This window comes from Mus pahari, chromosome 2 (assembly GCF_900095145.1).
Source record: "Mus pahari chromosome 2, PAHARI_EIJ_v1.1, whole genome shotgun sequence".
NCBI lineage: Eukaryota > Metazoa > Chordata > Mammalia > Rodentia > Muridae > Mus > Mus pahari.
The window spans coordinates 142,822,314-142,843,653 of NC_034591.1; the positions used below are offsets into that span (position 1 = coordinate 142,822,314).

Consider the following 21,340-nt stretch of genomic DNA (forward strand, 5'->3'; position numbering starts at 1 on the left):
CTCAGCTGGGGATTAGTTGGAGTCACTGAAAACTGTACTTGGAAGAATGGATTAATGCATGGGAACTCCAAAAAGGGCCTCCAGAAACCACGGGACCACCCCTTGCTCTTGAGTAAGATGTTAAGCAGGTCTAAAGAATCTAAAGTTTCTTCACTGGCCAAAACGTAAGGGGACTTAACCGGGCAGAACCTGTACAGAGAATGCATGCTGTACTGGGTACTGGGCTAGCATCAGAACTCTGACGGCAGGTCAGCTGAAAATCTCAGACACCAGGACCCCAGGCTTCACAACACTCTGGAGGACAAACATAGTCTCGGCAAAGGCCTGACAGAGAATAAGCAGTCGTTGAGCGGAAATCTAACTCCGGTTTCTGAATCTTGTGAACCTCATTCTAAAATTATTTAATTCCCACTAAGACTTAGTAAGCTGGCAGACAGTGGTCTTCCATGACATCACACTTTCCAAATGTTCTGATGCCATTGTCCCTGGTCATTAAAGGGTCACTCCATAAAGCAGGATGGTTAGGAACCACCGTGCCTGCATTTCACAGAGAAGCCACCACGCTCCCTGTCTGATAGCCTCCAACACCAGAATCCAGACCACCAGAGCAGGGCTTCTGCCTTTTAGTTGGTTCTCTGCTTTGATTATAGTATCTGGTACCACATTTCCGGAGTGAATGAACTGGGGAGTGGAGACAGTTCATCCCTGGGGCTCAGGACAGGTCCCCAGTGGCCTCACCAGATCATGTGGCCTACGGTATAGCAGGGTGCAGGCTCAACAGAACCTACGAGACAAGCCACCAGAGTGGCCTGCGGCAGAGATCACAGTGCTCTGCAGTGCTAGCTGCCCACGCAGTTTGGGTTTCTTTACATGGAAGAGTAGCAAGGATCTATTTTTAACTATGCAGATAAAAGAGTCAAAAAGCAATACTGAACCAAGAGCAGGTGTGAACCAAAGAAGCCTGGACCAAAGTAGAAACAAAGTCTGATAGTGTCTGTATGAAATGCCCCCTACAGGCTCCCGTGTTTGAACACTTGATCCCCAACTGGCTGCGCTGTTTTGAGGGGTCATGGGACCTTTGGGAATAGGCCCGATTTAGTGGAAGTGGGTTGTTGGTGGTACACCTTGAAGGTTGTATTTGACCCTTAAGTCCAGGCTGGTTCTCTCTGCTTCCTAATTCAGCCATGATGTGTGTGCATCTTGCCCACAAGCTTCCACGAGCACAGACCTAGTCCACCATGCTTTTCTCACCATCGTAGGCGGCACCCTCTGAAGCTATGAGACAGAACGGACGTTTCCTCTCTTAAGCTGTATAAGTCAGAATGACAAGGACAGTGACCAATGCGGGACGCATCACATCTGCTTCCCTGGGCAGAGCCTCAGGACAATGCAGATCCCATTGTCCAATCTCAAAGTGGCCAGGGATGCTTAAACTGAGCAGACGAAGCATACAGGTAGATCCAAACTTTTAGCCCCTTATCTCCAGCCAGGTTTTTCCAGGGCCTCTGGTTTTTCTCTACTGCCTCTTGTGGCCAAAGGGCAAGGGGGTCCCAGTCACTACAGATGAAGCCCTGGCTCTTGCTGACCCTTGTGTCTCGACAGTTCTCCTGGAATATGGAAGACAGACCTGCGACTGCGGGGTAACAAGTACCTAAGATGCCTAAATGATTGGTAACAAGATGGGTAAAAGCACTTCCTATGCAAACTCCAGGACCTGAGTTCAAATCCCTAGCACCCTAGCACCGTGTAAAAAGTGAAGCATGACTGAGCTTGTCTGTAACTCTAGCACTGGGAGGGTCTAGGGAGGGATCCTGAGAGCTGGATTGCCTGCTGTCTTAGCCAACAAGCCTCCAGTGCAGTGAGGAACCTTGCTTCAAGGCAGTAAGGCAGAAAAGGACAGCGGAAGACACCCGATGACCTGTCTTGCTCTGGCCTCTGCATATGCACGAGCATAAACCACACATACCTACGAAACACACACACATACATGCATGTATACACATGCACATCCATGTACACATATGCGTGCATGCATACAAAAGACTCTTAAGCAAAGTCTTCAGGCCTTGCTGAGGAGAAAGGAAGGGGGAAGAGTCTAGGATTCTAGGTTTGGTGACTTAATACTCAGCAAGATGAGGACACACAGAGCACAATCACGTACGAGTTAGAGGAAAGGAAGGCCAGGCATACAGCCTTGAGGAATTTGGGGTTCCAATGAGACATCTGAGGGAAAGGGCCTGTCGGTGTCAGACATGTGGGGTGACCTCGGAGGAGAAAGCTCAGATGCTGCTCCGAGGTTGAGAAGCAGCTGCAGATGGACCAGAAAGGAAGCTGTAGAAGTCAGCTGTGCAGTACTGTAACAAAACACCTGAGACAGGCTGCTCATGAAAAGGGACTTACACGGCTTACGGTTTCAAGCTTCAGAGTCTAAGGTTGGCTGCCACACTAGCTTGGCCTCTGGTGAGGGAAGACCGGTTCAAACATATTATGGCCATAGTACACGTAGAAGTGAACCACTTCATCTCAAATTAGGAAGCGGAACAAGACCATAGTCCCCTGGTCTGCTGAGAGCACTTCCCAGGAGACTCAAGTACCCCCCACTCTTCCCCATCTTTCTGTTTCTGCAACTATCACATAGAGATGGGTTTCACGAAGATAATTTCTTTCACATCTATCACGTGATTTGATCATCATTATTCCTCAACCCCACCTCTCAAAGGCCCATCATCCCTCACCACCATTCTGAGGACAAAGCTTCCAAATGCACGAACCTCTGCACACTAACCACACACAAACCAGGAGAAACCAGGAGCAAGGATGAGATCACTGGAGAAAGCCTGGGAGTGAGAGCAGGCAACCCAGTCCCCAACCCTTACCTTAGGGGCACCATTGCACTTTACGACACAAAATGTAGATTTGAGGCTCCGAAGCCTTTCAAACCCCAGACTCAGCTCTCTTTCCATGAGGCTGTGCCTCAGATGTTCCCACAGCTGCCTGTGACAGTCCATCTTGACTATCAACTTGACAGAGTCTAGAAATACCTAAAACACCACCCAGAGGTTCTTAAGGGAGCTTCTAGATTGGTTTAAAAATGGGTGGCAGTGTCCAGTGGGTTGGGGACCTGTGCTGAATAAGAAGGGGAAAGCAGACAGAACACCAGCATCCAGTTCTTTTTTCCTGACTGTGGACATAGTGGGACCAGCTGCCTCAAATTCATTCCTTCTCTGCCCCTTCTCTGCCCCTTCCCTGCCCCTCCCCCTGCCCCTGATGCCACAGCGGGCTGTGTCCTCAAACTGTGAGCCAGAATAAACCCTTCCTGCCTTAAATTGTTTTTGTCCGGTATTTTTATCACAGCGACAGGAAAGATAACTAATTCACCAGCCTACTCTAACCATGCCCCACATGCAACATACTCCCCCAGGCTGAGACATCAGACACCGCCTCTATTCTCAGAGGCTCCCGCCAGCGATTCACACTGCCCTCCTGTGCTGGGTGAAATGGATCTCAAGTCAAGTAGGGTGAGTGTGTAAGGATGTGAGGGAGCTTGTCTGTGCCCTGTATCTACCCCTTCAGACGCAGATGCATCCCTCCCCCATCCCCACAGCCCAACACGGTTCTCTCATTCATATCAGCTCTCCCAGAACCTTCGAAGCAACTGCTCCCACTCTGAACTATAAATCTTCCACTAACAGCAAAACAAAAGTGGGGCGAGTAAAGTTCCAACAGGAAGGAAAAAGAGAAAAGATTTGTCAGGCTTCTTTATGTCCAAAGTCGTTATTAAATGTGATGCTGCTGGCTACCCCATAAAACGTGCTTTATAATCCCACAGGAATGAAAGTGAGATAAAAGCTCAAAACTGGTGCTCCAAACCACCCTACTGCACATTGGATCCCACAGCTATAACTTGAGCATAAAAAGAGATTATAACAAAAGAAGGTTGCTACATATGTGTGGGGCTTGGATTTAATGCCACTCAGCCACTAACTAGGCCTCAGATCGCCTAGTTTGCCTATGCACCTCTGGGCAAAAGAACGGATGTATGCACGTTAATATTAACCCAGGGTAGTCCTCAGTTAAGATCCTATCTGCACTTGTGATGGGCTGTAATCATTTGTGGATTCTCTGATTAAGCCTCTTCAGAGAATTGCTGTCATAACTGCTTGTCAGGGAGAGATGGAGTCCTTGAATGGAATGCATCTGTGGGAATTCCCAGTCTTTCATTTTCTGGGAGCCCCAGTCTTGAAAGGCTACCACTTTGCTTCATCTCAGGAAATTATCTCCCACGATGCAGTGACAAATGGGGCCCTAATTGATGAATTTGCTAATTGCCACTCCCTTTGTAGTGCCATTAGCCCAATTTGGTCCTACTTAACCAGACTAGCCTGGGCCAGGCCAAGCACACAGTATTTTCTCCTAAGGGTTTATGGTCAAGAGGGGAGGGATCTTAATTCATCAATAAAGCATCTAATTTGTCCTGTGAGTCTGGGCTTCCCTCTGCTGTTACTCTTCTCCCCTCCTCTCATGCCTCAGTTGTCTCTGTTAACACAAAAGTGCTACATTTGTACAGTGATGAACAAGCAGGGGTTGCCTATTTGTTTGTTTGTTTATCTATTTATTTTTAGGGGACAGGTTGGGGAAGGGTACAGAGAAACCAGAGACATTATATGCTTTCTCAGGCTTGTCATAGTCTGGCAGACTGATGTTCCCTCTCCATTTCCCTCAGAGTTTGCAGGGAGGAGCTGGGATTTCACTTCTGTTGTAGCTGTTACAAGGTACCACAGTGCTGACCCTCCAGAGCTGAATATGAGCCCCCAGTGCAGTAGGCTGGCCTGTGGGTCACAGAGAACCCCCATCTTCCCATGGTGAGGCTGTTATCACTGGCCCAGTGGACCCCAGGGCCACAAAAAACTGCAGTCCTGTCTCCAGCTGTCTTCAGAAGGCCTGAATTTGAGCCTTGTCTCAGCTTCTAGGCTCTCGCCTCTGCTGCCATGACTGCATGATGTCACCAGCTAAGGCTCTTTATTTGTCTACTCCCACTTTAAGAATCTACCAGATAAGCCCAGGTGATTAATGATAGCTCGTGCTCCTAAGCTCAAACCTCATGCTAAACACTGTATTTGTATGATCACGCCCACAACACTGGGAATGGCCCCATGGGATGAAGTGCTGTTATCGACCATAGGTGAACAAGATAGACGTTAGGAGTGTGAATAAAAGAGAGAACAGAGTTGGAAGTGGAATTATAGGTAAAGTTCTTATTGTGCAAGCATAAGGACCTGAATTTGGACCCTCAGTACCCAAGTTAAAAAAGGGGGGTGGGGGCTGGAGACAGAGGGATCCCTGGCCTTGCTAGGATCCAGTTGATCTTGCTGTGTTGGCAAGCTCCAGGTTTAGGGGAAAGGTTTCTTGTTGTTGTTGTTGCTGTTGTTGTTGTTGTTTTGTTTCATTTTTTGTTTTTCAAAAATAAGGCGGAGAAAGATAAAGGAAGACCCCTGACACGGGCCCCGTGGTTTCTATATGTACACACATGCAACATACACTTGACACATACCCATGCCTACACCACACACATGTGTCAAAGGCACAGTGAAAAGGGAGAGACAGAAGCAGACCTGAGTCACAAACAGAGCACATTCCAACTCAAAGCATCCCAGCCCAGCTTCCCACCAACTGCCTACCCTTGGTCAAGCTAATCAACCTCCGCAAGCTACGATTCCCTCAGTTACAAACTGCAATTGGTAAGAGCTGCTTTGCACTGCTATTGGTAAAGAAAATGGTGTTCACACAGCATTAACTGTGCCCAATGGAAATGAAAATATAAACATCAAATAACCATGATAGCTCGTATGATAATTGCTATGACTCAAGAGAGGAAAAAACACAATAAGAGACCCTGAATGAGGTGGGCAGCTTGGTGAAGGGAAGGAGATCACTGGGAGGAGAGGTAGGGGGAGGAGTGACGAAATAAGCTGCTTTGGGGACTGACCTCCAGGCATTCATCAGCCAGGTCCTGTGGGTATTATGTTTGGTGATCAAAAGATGTTTCGTCTTTCTGATCCTCTGTATTTATGAAAGTAACTGTCCTGGATAATCTTTTGTTGTTGTTGTTGTTGCTTGTTTGTTTTGTTATCAACGTAAGTTAGAGATATCTGGGAGAAGGAACCTTAATTAAGAAAAGACCTCGATCATATTGTCTGTAGGCTAGTCTGGGGGGCATTTTCTTGATTAATGATTGACGTGAGAGGCTCCGGCTCACTATGGGTGGTGCTGCCCCTGGGCAGGTGGTCTTGGATTATGAAAGAAAGCAAGCTTTTGGGGAACGAGCCAATTAGCATAGTTCCTCAGTGGCCTCTGCTTCAGTTCCTGCCTCCAAGTTCCTATGTTGAGTTCCTGCCCTGACCTCCTTCAGCTGATAGAGTGGGACTTGGGATTTCTAAGATGAAACAAACCCTTTCTTCCCTGAGTTGCTTTGATCATGGTACTGCACCACAGCCAAAGAAATCCTAACTAAGATAGTGACCTCATTTGGGATTGTAATCAGAGCAGAAATGATCAAGTTGGGATGAAGTTCCACTACAATGGGAAAAGGGGGCTAATCCAATGTGGCATATGGCCTTTTAAGACTTACACACACACACACTCCCTGTAAAGATGGAGGCAGAGATTGGAATGTTGTGTCTACAAGCCAAAGAATGCCCAGCACACTTGGCAACCCCACAAAGCTAAGAGAAAGGGAAGGAACAGGAAAGGATGCTCGCCAAAGCTTCCAGACTGAACCAACTCCACTGGCATCTGGATTGCAGACTCCTGGCTTCCAGAACTGTGAAAAAAACAAATTTATTCTGTTTTAAGCCGCCCAGTGTTTGGTACTCTGCTACAACACCACTAGAAAATGCAAATACGTGGTGAAATCAAAAAGATCTTTCAAAGACCAAACAAACAGCAAAACCATCTCTAGTGTTCATGGCATCCCCACCAAGCAGCAGCTAGCTTAGAGTCCGGGATGACGGCCTTGAGGTTAACTTCCAAAGGGGTGTGCTTTAGTAGACAGGTGTGCTTTTTCCTGGTCCATCAACACCGTCTCCAGGATGAGTTGCATGTGCGCATAGAGGAGGGGAGATAGTTTGTCTCCACCATATGTTATAATGTATCCTTGTTATCCTTGGGGTATTGTGAGGACTGTGGAGGTGAAGGTGGTAAGACAGAAATGGAGACCACAGGAGGATTCCTAACAAAGAGAAAGTGGACATCTCTCTAGATGTCTCCCAAGCTCACAAGTCCTTATTTCGTCTAGTGGCTTCTCCCTTCCTTTGTCTTCGGTTTTCAGTTCTTGTTTAGATTCTTTTCAGTTCTTGTTTAGGTTTTTACCATGTCTTGCCAGACTCATAAGTGGACAAAATATGGGTCTCGGTGATTGGATAATCAAAGTTTGGGGTCTTGGTCCCATCACAATCTCATTCTTAGCATGTGTCTCACAGTGTCCCATAGGATGGAATGTGTAATAGGGCATCTAAGGGTCAGGTAAAGATGATGCTCTTTGTGCAAAACTACCAAGGTCTTTGTGGGGGAAAAAAAATCAATTTTGGGTGAGGCTATGGATCAAAACGTACCAGAAAACATGCACAAAAAGTTGGACCCGTGAGTCTGATGCTTTCTTTAAAAAGTGACGAAAGCATTATTGCTCTAAGACTAAAGGAGTTCACCAATGGCCATGACATGGAATAGTGTTCTCCCTTTGTCTAATTGAGTTTCTTTCCACTTTAAGATTGTGACATTGTAAAAAAGCGCAGATCAAACTGTATTCATCACATAACACGTTAAATGATATGGATCTTTACTTATGGGTAGCCCATTACAAGTCTGGGAGATCCATGGTACTTGAGAAACTTCTAATAACAAGTGAAATGTGAAAGGGCGTTTGATGTGTGAGAGAGCCAGAATGTGAAAGGGCGTTTGATGTGTGAGAGCCAGGCAGCTGGATGATACAGGAGAGACTAGTCTCACACGCTCCCATCTACAATGCCCCTGTGAGAAGGCTGATCACTGAGTAACAGGGAGAGAGGATGTGGGATCCGAACACAAACTAGAAAAGAAGTTAGCAGGTTTAGCATGGTGCTTTATGCTCTTAATCCCAGAACCTGGGAGGCAAAGGCAGGTAGAGCTCTGTGACTTCAAGCCCAGCCTGGTCTACATAAAGGGTTCCAGGCTAGCTGGAAGTACATAGTAAGACCCTACCTCAAAAAGGGAGACAAGATAGGAGCCAGTAGCTCATCCCTTAGCTAGAAGCCAAAGCACCTAGTTTTACCAAGTTAACTGCCGTCAGAATAAGAGAAGAGACTCCAACTCCAGGAAGAACTCCTCAATCAATGAGGTAACTAAAAAACTTAGGAAACCATTTTCTCTGAATCCTTTTGACAAGAAACCAGTGAGTGGGCCACTAGGAATCTTGGGTAAGAGCATTCAGAGGTAAGAACAATATTAAAGCAACTTTTTGGAGGTCCCTGTCTATCCACTGACTGCCTCAGTTTGCATGGATGGAACCCCCTGTGTCTCTTACACACAATAGCCTCTTGCAGTTACCTTGGCAGCCCACGCATCGTCAGGCTGCCCATTTCTTCCCTGCTGGCACAGTACAGTCCAAGGTGTAAGTAGTGTTTTTACAGATTTTTTGCATGTTCCACACTGGTATGTGAGAATCACTTCACGTCGCAGTTAGCAAAGAGGAGGAAATGAAGCTCACTCCAGAATTGGAGACAGGAGTGTTGTGTTTCACCCTCTTTGACAGCCAAAAGCCAATTTAGGACTCTCTACAAAGCCAACTTTGCCAGAGGGGGAGGGGAGGACATGTGGGTATCTTCTTGATTCTCCCGAGCTCGCTTCAGGGTTGAAATCAGTGTTTGCTGAAGAAGGGAAATGGATGTGGGTTATGGAAAGGGGGGTCATTTCAACAAGAGAAGCAAGGAAGAGAGAGTCCACCAAGACTGAACTCCTGGCAGGAGAGATTCTTATAAGCCAGCAGGATAGCGGTCAAACACCAAGTGTTGGCCGGGAACAAGCCTGAATGTATTTAATCATCACAACAATCTTCTTACTGATTCAACACACACAGCAACACATCTAGGGATCCTAGAACTGGATTGAAAAGCCAGCCACTGGACTCCAGGGCCTGAGCAGGTAGTTGGTATCTTCAGAGACACAGAGGCAGACCATCCTCAGAGGAACAGCCACCCCTGCCTTTTACCCCACCTCTCAGTTCTCGGACATTGGTATAATGGGGCCACATACTTCAGCTGAAACTGAAGCTAATAGTTGTTAGCTTGACCTTCCAAGTATATATACCACTGTGAAAATCGGCTCAGCTATACTCGTAACTTCAGGAGTGCTCATGGATACCCAGACCAAGTCATCACTTGGTCTTCCTCACCCTGTGATGATGCTCTTTCTGGGTTAGCACGTCAACAGAACATCCAAGAAGAATTCTATGAAATGAGTATTGCTAAAGCTATTTTTTCTATCCCTGGTATTCTCCTTTAGGGTGATGGATCCCCAAACAAGGAGTCACCAGCCATTAATAATGCACCAGGTTTTCACCGAGAATCAGTAAAGCAAGAAGAACAGAGACAGGCCCATTAACCCACTGGCTCATAAGAGGACCTTGTGATGAACACATTTATCTTCTCTTAGTTGAATACCTCATGGCAAGAGGCAATGATTACCAAGTATTGAATAGGTCCATGAATAACAACAATGTACCAGAACACTTTGGAGTTTGAGCAGTATTTGCTTTCATAGCTGGATTTGTTCACTGATCCCCACTATTTTCTGGCTACACTGTAGATGATATATGAGCTAAGCTCACTTCGCTATTATATTGGTAGGAGTAAATATAACATTTTCCCCTCAATACTTCCTAGGTCTTTCAGGAATACCCTGATGGTATTCTGACTATCCAGAAGCCAATACCACATAAAGTACAGTTTCCTCTGTATGATCACTTACCTGACTTACAACATCTGGATCCCCAGAATCCTTGTCCATTGTGAGTTTTAAAGGACAGTACTAGCTCAAGCACATCATAAGAGTAGAGATGGGTGCAGGCAACCATGGTGGCCTAGCTGCCTTGAGAGCCATAGATTTCTCATCTTGGGGTCCATCGCTCTTGGGCGACAATGTGCCTTCCAGTTCCCGAGAGACTGACGCAGTCCTTGGTCAGTGACGTGTTCTGGCCACTTTGTTTTCCTCTGAATGTTCCCCCAGAAGTCAAGGAAACATGGAAGCCTGACAGAACAATTGGTCTTAGACTTTAATTTTGTGTACCCTGTAAAGTTTGCAAGCATGAGTGTATCCTGGCAACTACAACTGTATTGATCCTAGAAATTGCCATTATATTCTGTTATAAAAAGTCTGATTGCTCTCAGTAAAATTATCACAGCCTCAGTCTTGCTGTGGCCCCTCCAACCTGCCTGCTTTAATCCCTTACAGTCATATCAGATGACCTTGGCCTGGTAAGTAAACACAGGTGCTTACAATTTCTAGAAAGTCAGAAGGCTTTAAAAATGTCTTATAATCGCACAAATCCATTCAATCTACATATTATTTGCCATGTGGCAGATACCATACTAAAAATAAGACAAGTAAAAAAGAAAAAGAAACAAGGTTGCCTCTTCAATTGGAGAAATAAACACATATAAAAGACAATTAACTTGTGATAGGAAAAGTCAGAGACAGGCGGCACAAATACCTAAGAAGAAACTATGGATTGCTCTCCCTAGGGAGAGAAGTTAAATGAGAGATCTGGGAAGGCTGCCCAGAGGAAGCAACATTTGATTTGAATCTTGCAGGTTGAGGAAGACTTTTTTTCCCCCAGAGAGGAGAACGGGAAGAAGTATTTTGGATGGATGGAAGATCACAAAAGTATTCGGTATAAATTCAGCTGCCTTGGAGTCTCCCATAGGGCAGGTATTCAAGGGCCTTGTTTACTATGCTAAGAACACCAGTTCTCTGTAGGAACGGGGGGGGGGGGTGTAGCTCTGAAGTTTTCAGAGAGCTGACCTACCACGAGCAGATTTGCCCTTTCAAAAGCTAGCTGTGCAAGGATGGTGAGACTGGACCAGACATGGCCAGATGCTGGGTTCTAGCATGGAGATAAAGGACCTGCCTGGGGCACTGTGGGTAGGCTGCAGAGAGTGGGAGTGGAGGCTCTACAGATGTCACAGGAAGCCCCAGCACCACACCGAAGATGTAGCTCAGCTGGGAGTGTTTGCCTAACATTCACAAAGCCCTGGGTTTGATCTCCAGCACTGTAAATCCCATTGCAGTGGTGTCTCTTGCCTAGAGCTCAGAAAGTAGAGGCAGAAGGATAAGGAGTTCAAGGTCTCGCCGGGCATGGTGGCGCACGCCTTTAATCCCAGCACTCAGGAGGCAGAGGCAGGCGGATTTCTGAGTTCGAGGCCAGCCTGATCAAGGTCTTCCTCAAGAGCTCAAGGCTTGCTTGGAGTACAGGAGACCCTGGCTCGAAAGAAAAAAAAGTGGCCCTAGGAGATTCTGAGGTGGAAGAGAAAGCAGAAAGTGAGGTTGGGGACTGCCCTGGTGTCTCCCTACACCATACACAGATTCTTTGCTACAAACTGAATCAGCTCATGAAAAAGTTTAAGAGACCAAAATCAAAGGGGTGGAAGGTGCACTCAGCTTTAGCCACAAAGCCTCACACTGGAGGCTCCATGTCCTAGTGTCTCATCTTGTTCCAGGTCTGAAGATGGTGGTCACAGTACATAGAGTTACAGCCTCAGTCTCAATATTACATGCCTCAGCAGCAGCAGCACCAGCACCAGCACCAGCACCAGCAGCAGCACCAGTGGCACCAGCACCAGCAGTACCACCACCACCTCCCTCCCCCTGCCTGATGACTGCCATCCTCTCTGCCTCCCCTCCAGGCTGCCTTTCCCTTCCAAAGCAATTGTCTCCTCCCACTCGCATGCACTCCCATTCACACATGGCATCTTGCTAGAAATAGCAAGAGTAGAGCAAAGAGCAATGGATTGAAAGTGAGGGCAATCCATACCCCAAGCCCGATGTAACCCACCAGCTGGCCGGAGTCGCTGCCCGACCTCAGGCTACTCTGTGGTCTCCAAGAAAATGAGAAACAAATACTAACCTTCGCTTCTCTCATAGCCTTAGTATGAGCACAGAGCACAAGGAGTGTGCTACCACCTGCAAGATGCAGGGAAAGATGCATCTGGGCTCTCCAGCCACAACTGTGTTCACTAATTTGTGAGCTCTTTGAGGGCAAAAGCCAGGCCACTAGAGTCTTAGAAACCTACTAGAGACTGAACAGGAACCGTTGTCATCCACCACCCCCCCCCACACACACACACAGACACTCCACACATCCACAAGTGTGCTCTTGCCACCCCTAAGATGTTCAGGCAAAGCAACCCCCTCAATACCCCACTTTGGAAGCACTGCTTTGCTCTTAGCTTGTTCCAAAAACAGCCCGCCCCGTTCCTGGAGGAAAACCAAGCAGTAGTCACGAGGCCTGTATGCCTCACTGGGCACGTTTGACCAAGTCTGGGTTCCATCCTTTCTCCAAGGAAGTTGCTGAGAGCTGAACCTCCCCATGTCCAGCTTTGATTCATTGTCATCTAAGGGGACCCAGCTGGGTCTTTGCCTGCCACCTTTATGCCTCTCTCTCTCTCTCTCTCTCTCTCTCNCTCCCCCCCCCCGTCGTCGTCCTCCCCCCCCCCCTCCGCCCCTGCCACCGCAGCTTCTACTGCTGTTTTCATTGATGCCTTGAGCAGAGCTGGCATGTGCGACTGCTGAGAAGGGGGAGCTCAGAGCAGCGGGGGAAGCAAGTAAAAATAGCCTGTCGCGCGTCGCTCTGCCTGCTCCGGACGCCTTTAACCCTCACCGAGGTGGAGAGAGCCGCAGCCGCCACTGCACACTGCGGAAAGTGGCCCGGGTCTGCACTAGACCCCACGCGCCAGTCCGGGTGATTGTGGACGAGGACCCACGAAAACTTTTTTATTTTTATTTCCTTTTTTTTTTTTTTAAGACAAGTGAAGATGAGGTGGGATAGGGAAACAGCAGGGAAGAGCTATAGCTACCGGGCTGCAGGGACTGCTACAAGCTGGCTGGCCCAACACTTCACCAGTGCGCGGCCTTGAGACTCCAAGCTATTTTTAGAAACCTGTTCCGCGGGTGGGCGATCAGAGGGCGGAGGGGGAGGGGAATGCTGAGCGTCTGGTGCTATTACTCGGTTTCAAAGACTCTGCTCTCAGGTTGAGGTGGGGAAAAGGATGGTCCAAGGAACGACATGCAGAATGGCTTTGCCCTAACTCAAGGAGAAGACATTAACTGCTGTATGCCCCGCGTCTTCCAGCCCCAGATCGTGTTTGTTTCAAAATCGACAGTTGCCAGAAGCGTACTGCCTCTAGTGTCCAAGGAATGGGGATTCTTAAGCTTTGCTGCCTGTACTGTGAGGTGGGGAATGAGTTGTGACCTCTAGGAAAGAAGGCCGGGAAGGGTCTTCACGCTGTTTTTTGCATTCCCACAAGGCCTGGACAGTCTCCGCGCCACACCCCCATCCCCGCCCCACGCTGCATATGGGTTACCGTATGTGAAATGTACGGCAGCCCCACCAGACACTGGGCTATTAATAGAATCCCGGAGTTTGCTCTGTGTCTTTTTCCTGCCACCGAATAAGGGATGATCACACACATACCCCACTCCACCCCCACCTCGGCGCACAGTTTCTCTGTGAAGGTAAGGGGGCTGCCCATGCCGATCCCCTCCATGACTACAGGTGCCCAGAGCCAGGGAACAATCCCATTGTGATGACAGCTGGGTCAGAGCGAGGCGAAAGAACACACTTGCTCGGGACGCAGACCCGCTGGGCTCTCTGCAGCTCAAGGCCAACTCCGGAGTAGAGAAAGGGCAGATACGGGGCGACCGTAAGGACTGCCGAAGACGTAGGGCAAGAGTATCGTTTGCGGAGCTAGAGCGGCCTCCTTAAAAGCTGCTGCGGGACAAGTGGCCGCAGGCCCGTTTCGCGCTGCAGCCCCGGGCGCACAACCAACCCCCTCTGCTTGTGAGGGCTCGGCTGCGGCAGGCGCGGGCGCTGTCCCTGGTGCTGAATGGGGCCGCGGTCGGTGCGCCCTCCCAGGGTTCCGCTCTCCCGTGGCGCCTTAAGCACCCTAGGACTGCAGACCTCCCGCCCAGCTGGGGACTGGGGACTGCGGGGGAGGTCAGGTGCAGGTGCTTAGTACTGCCACCAGGTCGGCCCCCTAAGGCCGGGAGCTCTCCGCGGTGTTGCAGGGACCCGTAGCTTGGGGAGCGCCTCGAGCTTGAAGGGTAAAGCCCAGGCAGCGGTGGGAGCAGACCTGGTCCTAATATAACCCACCCCAGCTCTGCGTACAGCCGGGATCCGGGATCACTATCGGAATCCTGTGCACAGGGGCAGGGGAGCCGGGCTGCCCAAGGATTGGGACTTAGGGGAACAGGAAGAGAGCCGAGGGTGGCAGGAGAGGGTGATGGGGCTGAAATTTTAGATTTTCAAGGGGGAAAGGAGATGAGATGTGCACCGTCGCCCCCCACACACACTCCTACACTTCTCTCCTCTCTCTCTCTCTCTCTCTCTCTCTCTCTCTCTCTCTCTCTCGGCAGGGACAAGCGGGATGGGGAAAGTTTGGCACCACGGCGGTGGTGGTGGCAGCAACCAGCGGCGGCACACAGGGGTCCCGGTGGGAGGCAGGGTCGCTGAAAACCCCGGCCCGATCGCCTCCTTACCTCGGTGCTTTCGACTGCGTTCTCCGCCATTTTCCTCCGGAGGAGCAGGCAGCGGGAGGAGTGTTTCATGCCCATAAGAGCCAACAAGGGGTTTGGGATTTGAGATAGTAAAGAACGGGAGACGGCTGATGTGGCTTTAAAAGAGAGCCTAAGAATGCAAGAGGAGGGGGAAAAAAATCCCAGCCAGCCCCTCTCCCGGAGCGTCCTCCGCGACAATCGAGCTCTGTGGAGTCCCTCCTGCGGTCGCCACTTTGTTCACGTTTCCTCGCTCTTCATCTGCCTCGCATCCCTTAGCACACTTGCAAGTTCTGGTCGCGCTCACGACCCCCTCCGCGCCCCTCTCCCCTGCGCGGCGGGCTGGGCGGGAGGGAGGGAGGCGGCCCCGCGGGCTCGCCGGCGGAGGCAGCGGCTCCGAAGTCCGGCTGGCGGGAGGCGGACGGCAACTCTCCCAACTTCTGCCGATCGCTGGACGAAGCAACACGCGTCCTGCTCGGCGCTCCCGGGGGCTGAGCGGGTGAGTGGGGGCGGGGTGGGAGGTGCGCGGGAGCGAGCGGTGGCGGGGCGCTGACGGCGGGGACCCCCCAGCCCGCCCCCGTGCCCCGGACCGCGGGGTCTGGGGGCCGCCTGCGCTCCTGGCGCGGCGCACACCTGGCGCGGGGGCTAGGGCTGCGCGCACGCTGCGGGGCCGCGCGCCAGGCTCCGGGAAGCAGCCGTCCGCGAGGCTGCTGGAGGGTCTCAGCCCAGTGCAAGTCCTTCTAATGAAGGCAAGCACCGGACAAGACTCAGCCACGGTTACCAAGTGTCTACGCCCCCCGCCCCCACCCCACCCCACCCCGTCGATTCCTGGATCCTTCCTGCGCGGATTTCTGTTTGGGGCGTGAAAAGGGTGGGTATCTGGATGGGAGGGGTCAGTCCTCAACTCCTTCAACTCTAGGTCCTCTCTATCTAGCTTTTCTTCACCCTCAGAACCCAAGACCAGAAGGCCTTCAAACCCCTCTCAGGAGGACCGGGTTGAAGTAAAGGTAGCTGCCTGAGGTGGCTTGGGAAAACAACTAGGAACAAATCAATAAAAGGGTCCGCGGTCTAGCTCCCCTACCCCTGTCTTGCCTGTCGGCGCCCCCACACCACCTCCACCCGGGGCCCACACGTCTCTCCCCCTCCCCTACAGCCCTTCCCCCACCTTCACCCTTTCCTGACGTCCCTTTTATGGGAGAGAGCCGTGAGGATGCCACGTACCCATTAGGATTTTCTCGATCCTTTTTTAAGGGAGAGTTTGGGCGGCAGCGGGGGGTGTGAATTTTTATACAATGCATTCCTGTCTTCACTTTGAGAGCTTTTTTCTCTCTTTCGGGCCATCTGTCAGGCATTGAGGGATAGAACAATGAGGGAGGGAGGCCATACTCAGGACTCTGTAGCTGGCTAACTCAGAGAAAGCTGAACCTTCAGGTTTTCCGACCCACAGGTCAAGGTCAGGGACCGGACAGATGTGCTGGGAGCTTTCTTCCCGCTTCATCTCGGTCCTTAGTTGAGTTATTTAAACCAAACGCCCTGTTTAGTCTGATCATAACCTTTGATAGCCAGGAAGTGTAAGAGTGACTGTCCTCAACTAACCCAGGTTCATTGAGGAAAAGGGCCCAAACCCAGCTCTATCAGACCAGGCAAAGAGAAGAGACATGGCTGTGAGCAGAGGTGAGGAGTGAAAAAAACGGGGAAGAGGAGGGAGATGAGAAGGATTAAAGAAAATACAGCAAGAAGCTTGGGTTAACCGCACTGATAATCCCAGAACAAGAGTAAATTCCCCTCAACCTTCTCAAACCACAGACCTGAATTCGAGTTGGGCATGAATGAGCAGAGTCTTTGGCAATGCCTGATCCTTCTTCACTCCCATCCTGCCATCCTGCCACACTCTGTATGGAGGAGGGGACTTAAGTGCATCTAAAAAATGACTTTTACCCTCCAGTACCTCCTCCTTTTCTTCCCCTATGCGTCTTCTCTCAGATAAGAAGACTCTGAGATGCTGGACTAAAAGAGGCTTAGTACCTGTGCAATCAAATAAGAGCAGGATAGCAAGATCCCCACCCACACGTTGGGCCAGTCCTCTTACAGGTAAGGACTCCTGGTCAAAGAGAAGGGGGCATTTGTCTAAGGTCCCTCTACAAGCTGCTCCCCAGCTTGTCGACAAACCAGCTCCCCAGCCTCTCGACGACTTCCAACCCAACACTGTCCCCACCCCACACTCCTTCTGCTTGTTCATCCATTCTGTGACTAACAGGGGAGGAGGGGAGCTGAAACAGGTTCCCACCGAAATAGGCTGCTGTTGTGCGTGATTATGTTGCTATGAGAACCTCAGTGGGGGTGTTTCCTCAGTTCTCTGTTGAAATCTTTTTACTGTGCTTGGCTTCTCCCCAAGTACAGACACAGCTCCTGTTGGAATGGGAAAGGGACATGGAGAGCTGTGTTTTTACAGCAAGAGTTTGCTATGCCAACTCAAAGGCAGCCTGGGGCACAGAGATATCTAGGCCACTAAGGTTGCTCTGCAGTGACCTATCACAGTTGATGCTCCACCCCCCTCCTCCAACACTCTTGGAACTGAGATTTGGTCCCTGCTGTTCACCCACCTAATTACAAACTCACAAATCATTGACAGGTGGAGTTTGGGGTGATGTGTTATTCCTGAATGTTGGGGGTAAAGAGATGGCTCAGGCCTCCATGAGTGTGCATGTGGATTCGCACACGCACATGCACACACACACACACACACACACACACACACGTATGCCCATACAAGCATACAAAAATTACCTGAAGACCCACCTCCCAGGGTTGTGAAAATCCATGATGTATGAAAAACACATAGTAGGACTATTAGAAGCCAGCTCTTTTCTTCTCTTTTGCATGAGTATCAGAATATTCTTTTATCAAGTTAGCTTAATTATCTTAATTAATCCACATGATCCTCACTGGGCATCTTTTAGTGCATCGTTCATAACAGGAACTGGGCTTAACAAGGCAACAAAATACACCAGACTTGTGATGAGTTCTCAAATTTTCATCATCTTGACTGTTCAGAACAGAATGGAAGGCTTTTGGAAAGAGTTTAGTGGCAAGTGCGAAGACGGAGGATGATAAAGGGGTTCAGCATTTGTCATGATGTGTGTTTGATGTGTTCTGTGGTCAAGTGGTTCCCAAGATCCATTAGCTCATTTCCCTTGCACTAGACCTTCAACAGAACAGAATGTGTTGAATGGCACATGTAATGTGCTCAGAACAAGGCTGACCCGTTGGCAAGAGCACAAATATTATGCGAACATTTGCTGTAACTTGTCCTGTAGTCTGAGTCCAACTTCACAGAGGGCTTTCCACCTGCTGTAGTCTCCATCTGCACAGGTTTCCTTGCAGTCCTTGTGGCTAATCTTTGAGGTATCATCTCCATAAACACAACACAGAGAAGATTCCCCAAAACAGACAAAACTCAAAAAATTGCCCTCAGAATGCAGTCAAAATGGAAGTCCGGGGTGCCTGATTCCATATACAACTCTATGAGAAGTTAAATCAGCTTAAATAACAGGACAATGGCTCTCAACCTTGGCTGCATGGCAGAACCACCTGGGAGATTTAAACACACCAATGTTTGGTTTCCTTCTTCGGGGATTGTTATTCAGTGGATCAGGGCATCAAGAGTTTTTAAGAGTTTAATTCTAGGGGACAGCCATGTTTAGGACAAACATTCACAGATATTTGAGGACAGGAACTGTAGATGGTCTCTGAGGTACAGAAAAGATCCTTCCAACCCACGGGAGCTGTCCCCCTATTGGAAGATCTGCCTCTAACACACATACCTTTATGTTTTCCTCCAGTGCTGAGCTCCAACCAGAGGAGGTGCTAGATTGGCACTCTACCACTAAGCCACAGTCCCAGCCCCGAGTTTTGGAGATAGGGTCTTTCTGTGTGGTCCACCATGGGCTCTTCCTTTGCTTCCATGGTGCTGGAACTGCAGGCATGTTCTGTGATGCTCATACCAGTACTGGTTCTCGAGATCTGTGAAGTTGTGTTGATGACTGGGGTGACACGTGGGATTGGAATAAAACCCTTGGGGAAGGGTATCATAGGAAAAGTCTCTCTAGTGTTGTGAGATGCCACTGAAGAGGTGACCCGTAAACAGAGGAGCCCTATCTGTTCCCACTCTTCCTATTCTGGAACTCCAGAATTCTGCCTGGGAGCCCATGCTGGGATGCCAGAACCAAACATTTCCTTGTCTCCCTCTCCATTACTACCAATCCAGTGAGCCAGCATCAGGGTGCAGCCTCCCTACAGACCAGGCCACTTAGGAAGATTCGGGTGCCAACTCGGGTCTGCTCTGGCGTGTAAGTTCAAACCATGCTATACTCCTTACCCTGTCACACATAGCTAGGGCACACACACTGTAGTGCTGCAGCCATGTCTCCTCAAGAATCAGGCCATAGCCATTATCCATCGCCACATGTGGCAGCTAACCCAGCAATGAGCGTTCTGAGTATAGTCTGGGCCAGATGGCGTCCAGCCAAGGCTGCAGCAGCCCAGCTACCTGGCTAAGCTTGCAAGCAACCCCACACCTGGGTGGTTCTCCTGCATAAAAGCCTCTGCCTGCCAGGCTTTCTCCTGACCTAAGCCCCACTGTTTTTGAAACCACATTCCAGAGAACAACCTGCAGAAGTGCCACCAGGGCCTGCAAAGCTGTTGTGTTTCCTTTTCTCCTTTTTGACATTAAAACCAGAATATGACTTCTTTCTTCCTCTGAAAGTGTCTGGTTTAAGTCATTGTGGTTTTCTGTTACATGTGGCACTGTTTGGTTTGGCAACTTGATATTTGGGAGGCATTTTATTATAGCTCTGCACTGACAGGGTTAATCTTTGGTTTTTTGCTCTCTTAAAAGTCCAGATGCTCTTGAGATGACGTACAGCTCAGGGCAGAGGGTATGCCTAAGCCCTGGCTCTAATCACCAACACCACAAAAAGAAAAAAGAACAATGCCAGAGGCTGGTGAGAGGGCTCACTGGATGGTGCCTGTTGTATAAGCATGGGACTTCAATCTGGATCTCAGCACCCCATGTACAAGCTGGGAGCACTGACAGGCATCTGTAGCCACAGTGCTGGAAGAGAGCGTGGAGGATCCATGGAATTCAGTGGCAAGCCAGACTAGCCAGCTGGTGAGCTCTGAGCTCAATGAAAAACCATGTCTCGAAAAATCAAGTGGAGTGTGGTCAAGGAAGACATTTGATATCCACCTCAGGCCTCCACATACATGAAGACATTCATGCATATCCACACACATGTGCCCCCCACGAACATGCACATAGAACACATCCAAACCACATATACCTTTCTTCAATCTAATACCCAGGTTACCTACCTTTCCTTCTGGATGAGAAAGGCCCAAAGATACATATTCATTTTTCTCAATGGTTTATGGTGGAGTCTAAACTTATTTGGAGTCACAGAAGAGTCTGAAGGCACCGAAATATTCCAACATGCTGTCACAACAGACGCAGCTTTTTCTACTTGCTGAAACCATCCATGTCTTCTTTCCTTTTCAAGTCAATCATATTGCTTTACATCAAACCCAAGCACCTCTATCACCACCAATACCAGCTGGCAACCATTCACAACCCCCTCCCCCCAAGCAGTAGCTCAGTGCATATTTTTCTTAGGAACCCTGTGCAAAGATGACTATGGGTCTCATGTGTGAGGCCCTCTGCACTAAATGATGTAAAGCTGGGCACCCAGCCTGGTGACACTCTTCTGGAAAGACTTGGTCAAACGGCCAACTCTAGAACAGTCTATGTTCTGATAGGCTCAGATAATTCTGGAGTCTTGTGAATTAGTTCCTATTGCTTAAATGCAGCTATGATCAACGGCTAATCAGGTGCTGCGATGAACGGGGAGACCCTAAAAGCTGTAAGTTCTTCACCAAAAACATAATCCTCTCTGGTGGACTGAATATGCTTCGGTCAGGGAGTTGCACTATTAGGAGGTGTGGCCTTGTTGGAGTAGGTGTGGCCTTGTTGGAGGAAGTGTGTCATTGTGGGCGTGGACTTTAAGCTGCCTCCTCCTAGCTGCCTAGAAGCCAGTCTTCTCACAGTGGCCTTCAGATGAAGATGTGGAACTCTCAGCTCCTCCTGCCCTATGCCTGCCTGATCACTGCCATTTTCCCACCTTGATAATGGACTGAACCTCTGAGCCTATAAGCCAGCCTCAGTTAAATGTTGTCCATATAAGAGTTGCCTTGGTCATGGTATCTGTTCACAGCAGTAAAACCCTACACTCCACTATAAAGATACAATCCTAGGCAGTGCTACAGCCTTGATTCTCCAAAAGGACTCTGATTTTGCTTAATCATCACACACGCTGTAAGACTGACCTTAGGTAGCCTGAAAACTCAGTGAGCTCATGCAGCCAGATAAATTAATGAACGAGCTCACCCGTTTTCTTCATGGACCATCTAGATACCAGGATCACTTTCTTCTAAACTGTGCTAGATTTTCATTGAAGACTTCACCACACTGGAGAGATAAGTCAGT

The 21,340-nt window shown here is 49.3% G+C and overlaps 1 protein-coding gene across 1 annotated transcript in view; it reads right to left on the bottom strand.

Annotated features, from left to right (window-relative positions):
* Window positions 1-15,331, bottom strand: part of Prmt8 (protein arginine methyltransferase 8) — a 79,433-nt gene extending 64,102 nt beyond the window's left edge. Inside the window, exon 1 of the mRNA XM_021190501.2 lies at window positions 14,785-15,331. Coding sequence (XP_021046160.1) covers window positions 14,785-14,859 — 75 coding nt within the window. The 5' untranslated portion in view covers window positions 14,860-15,331. The remainder of the gene's footprint in view (window positions 1-14,784) is intronic.
* Between the last annotated feature and the right edge of the window lie 6,009 nt (window positions 15,332-21,340).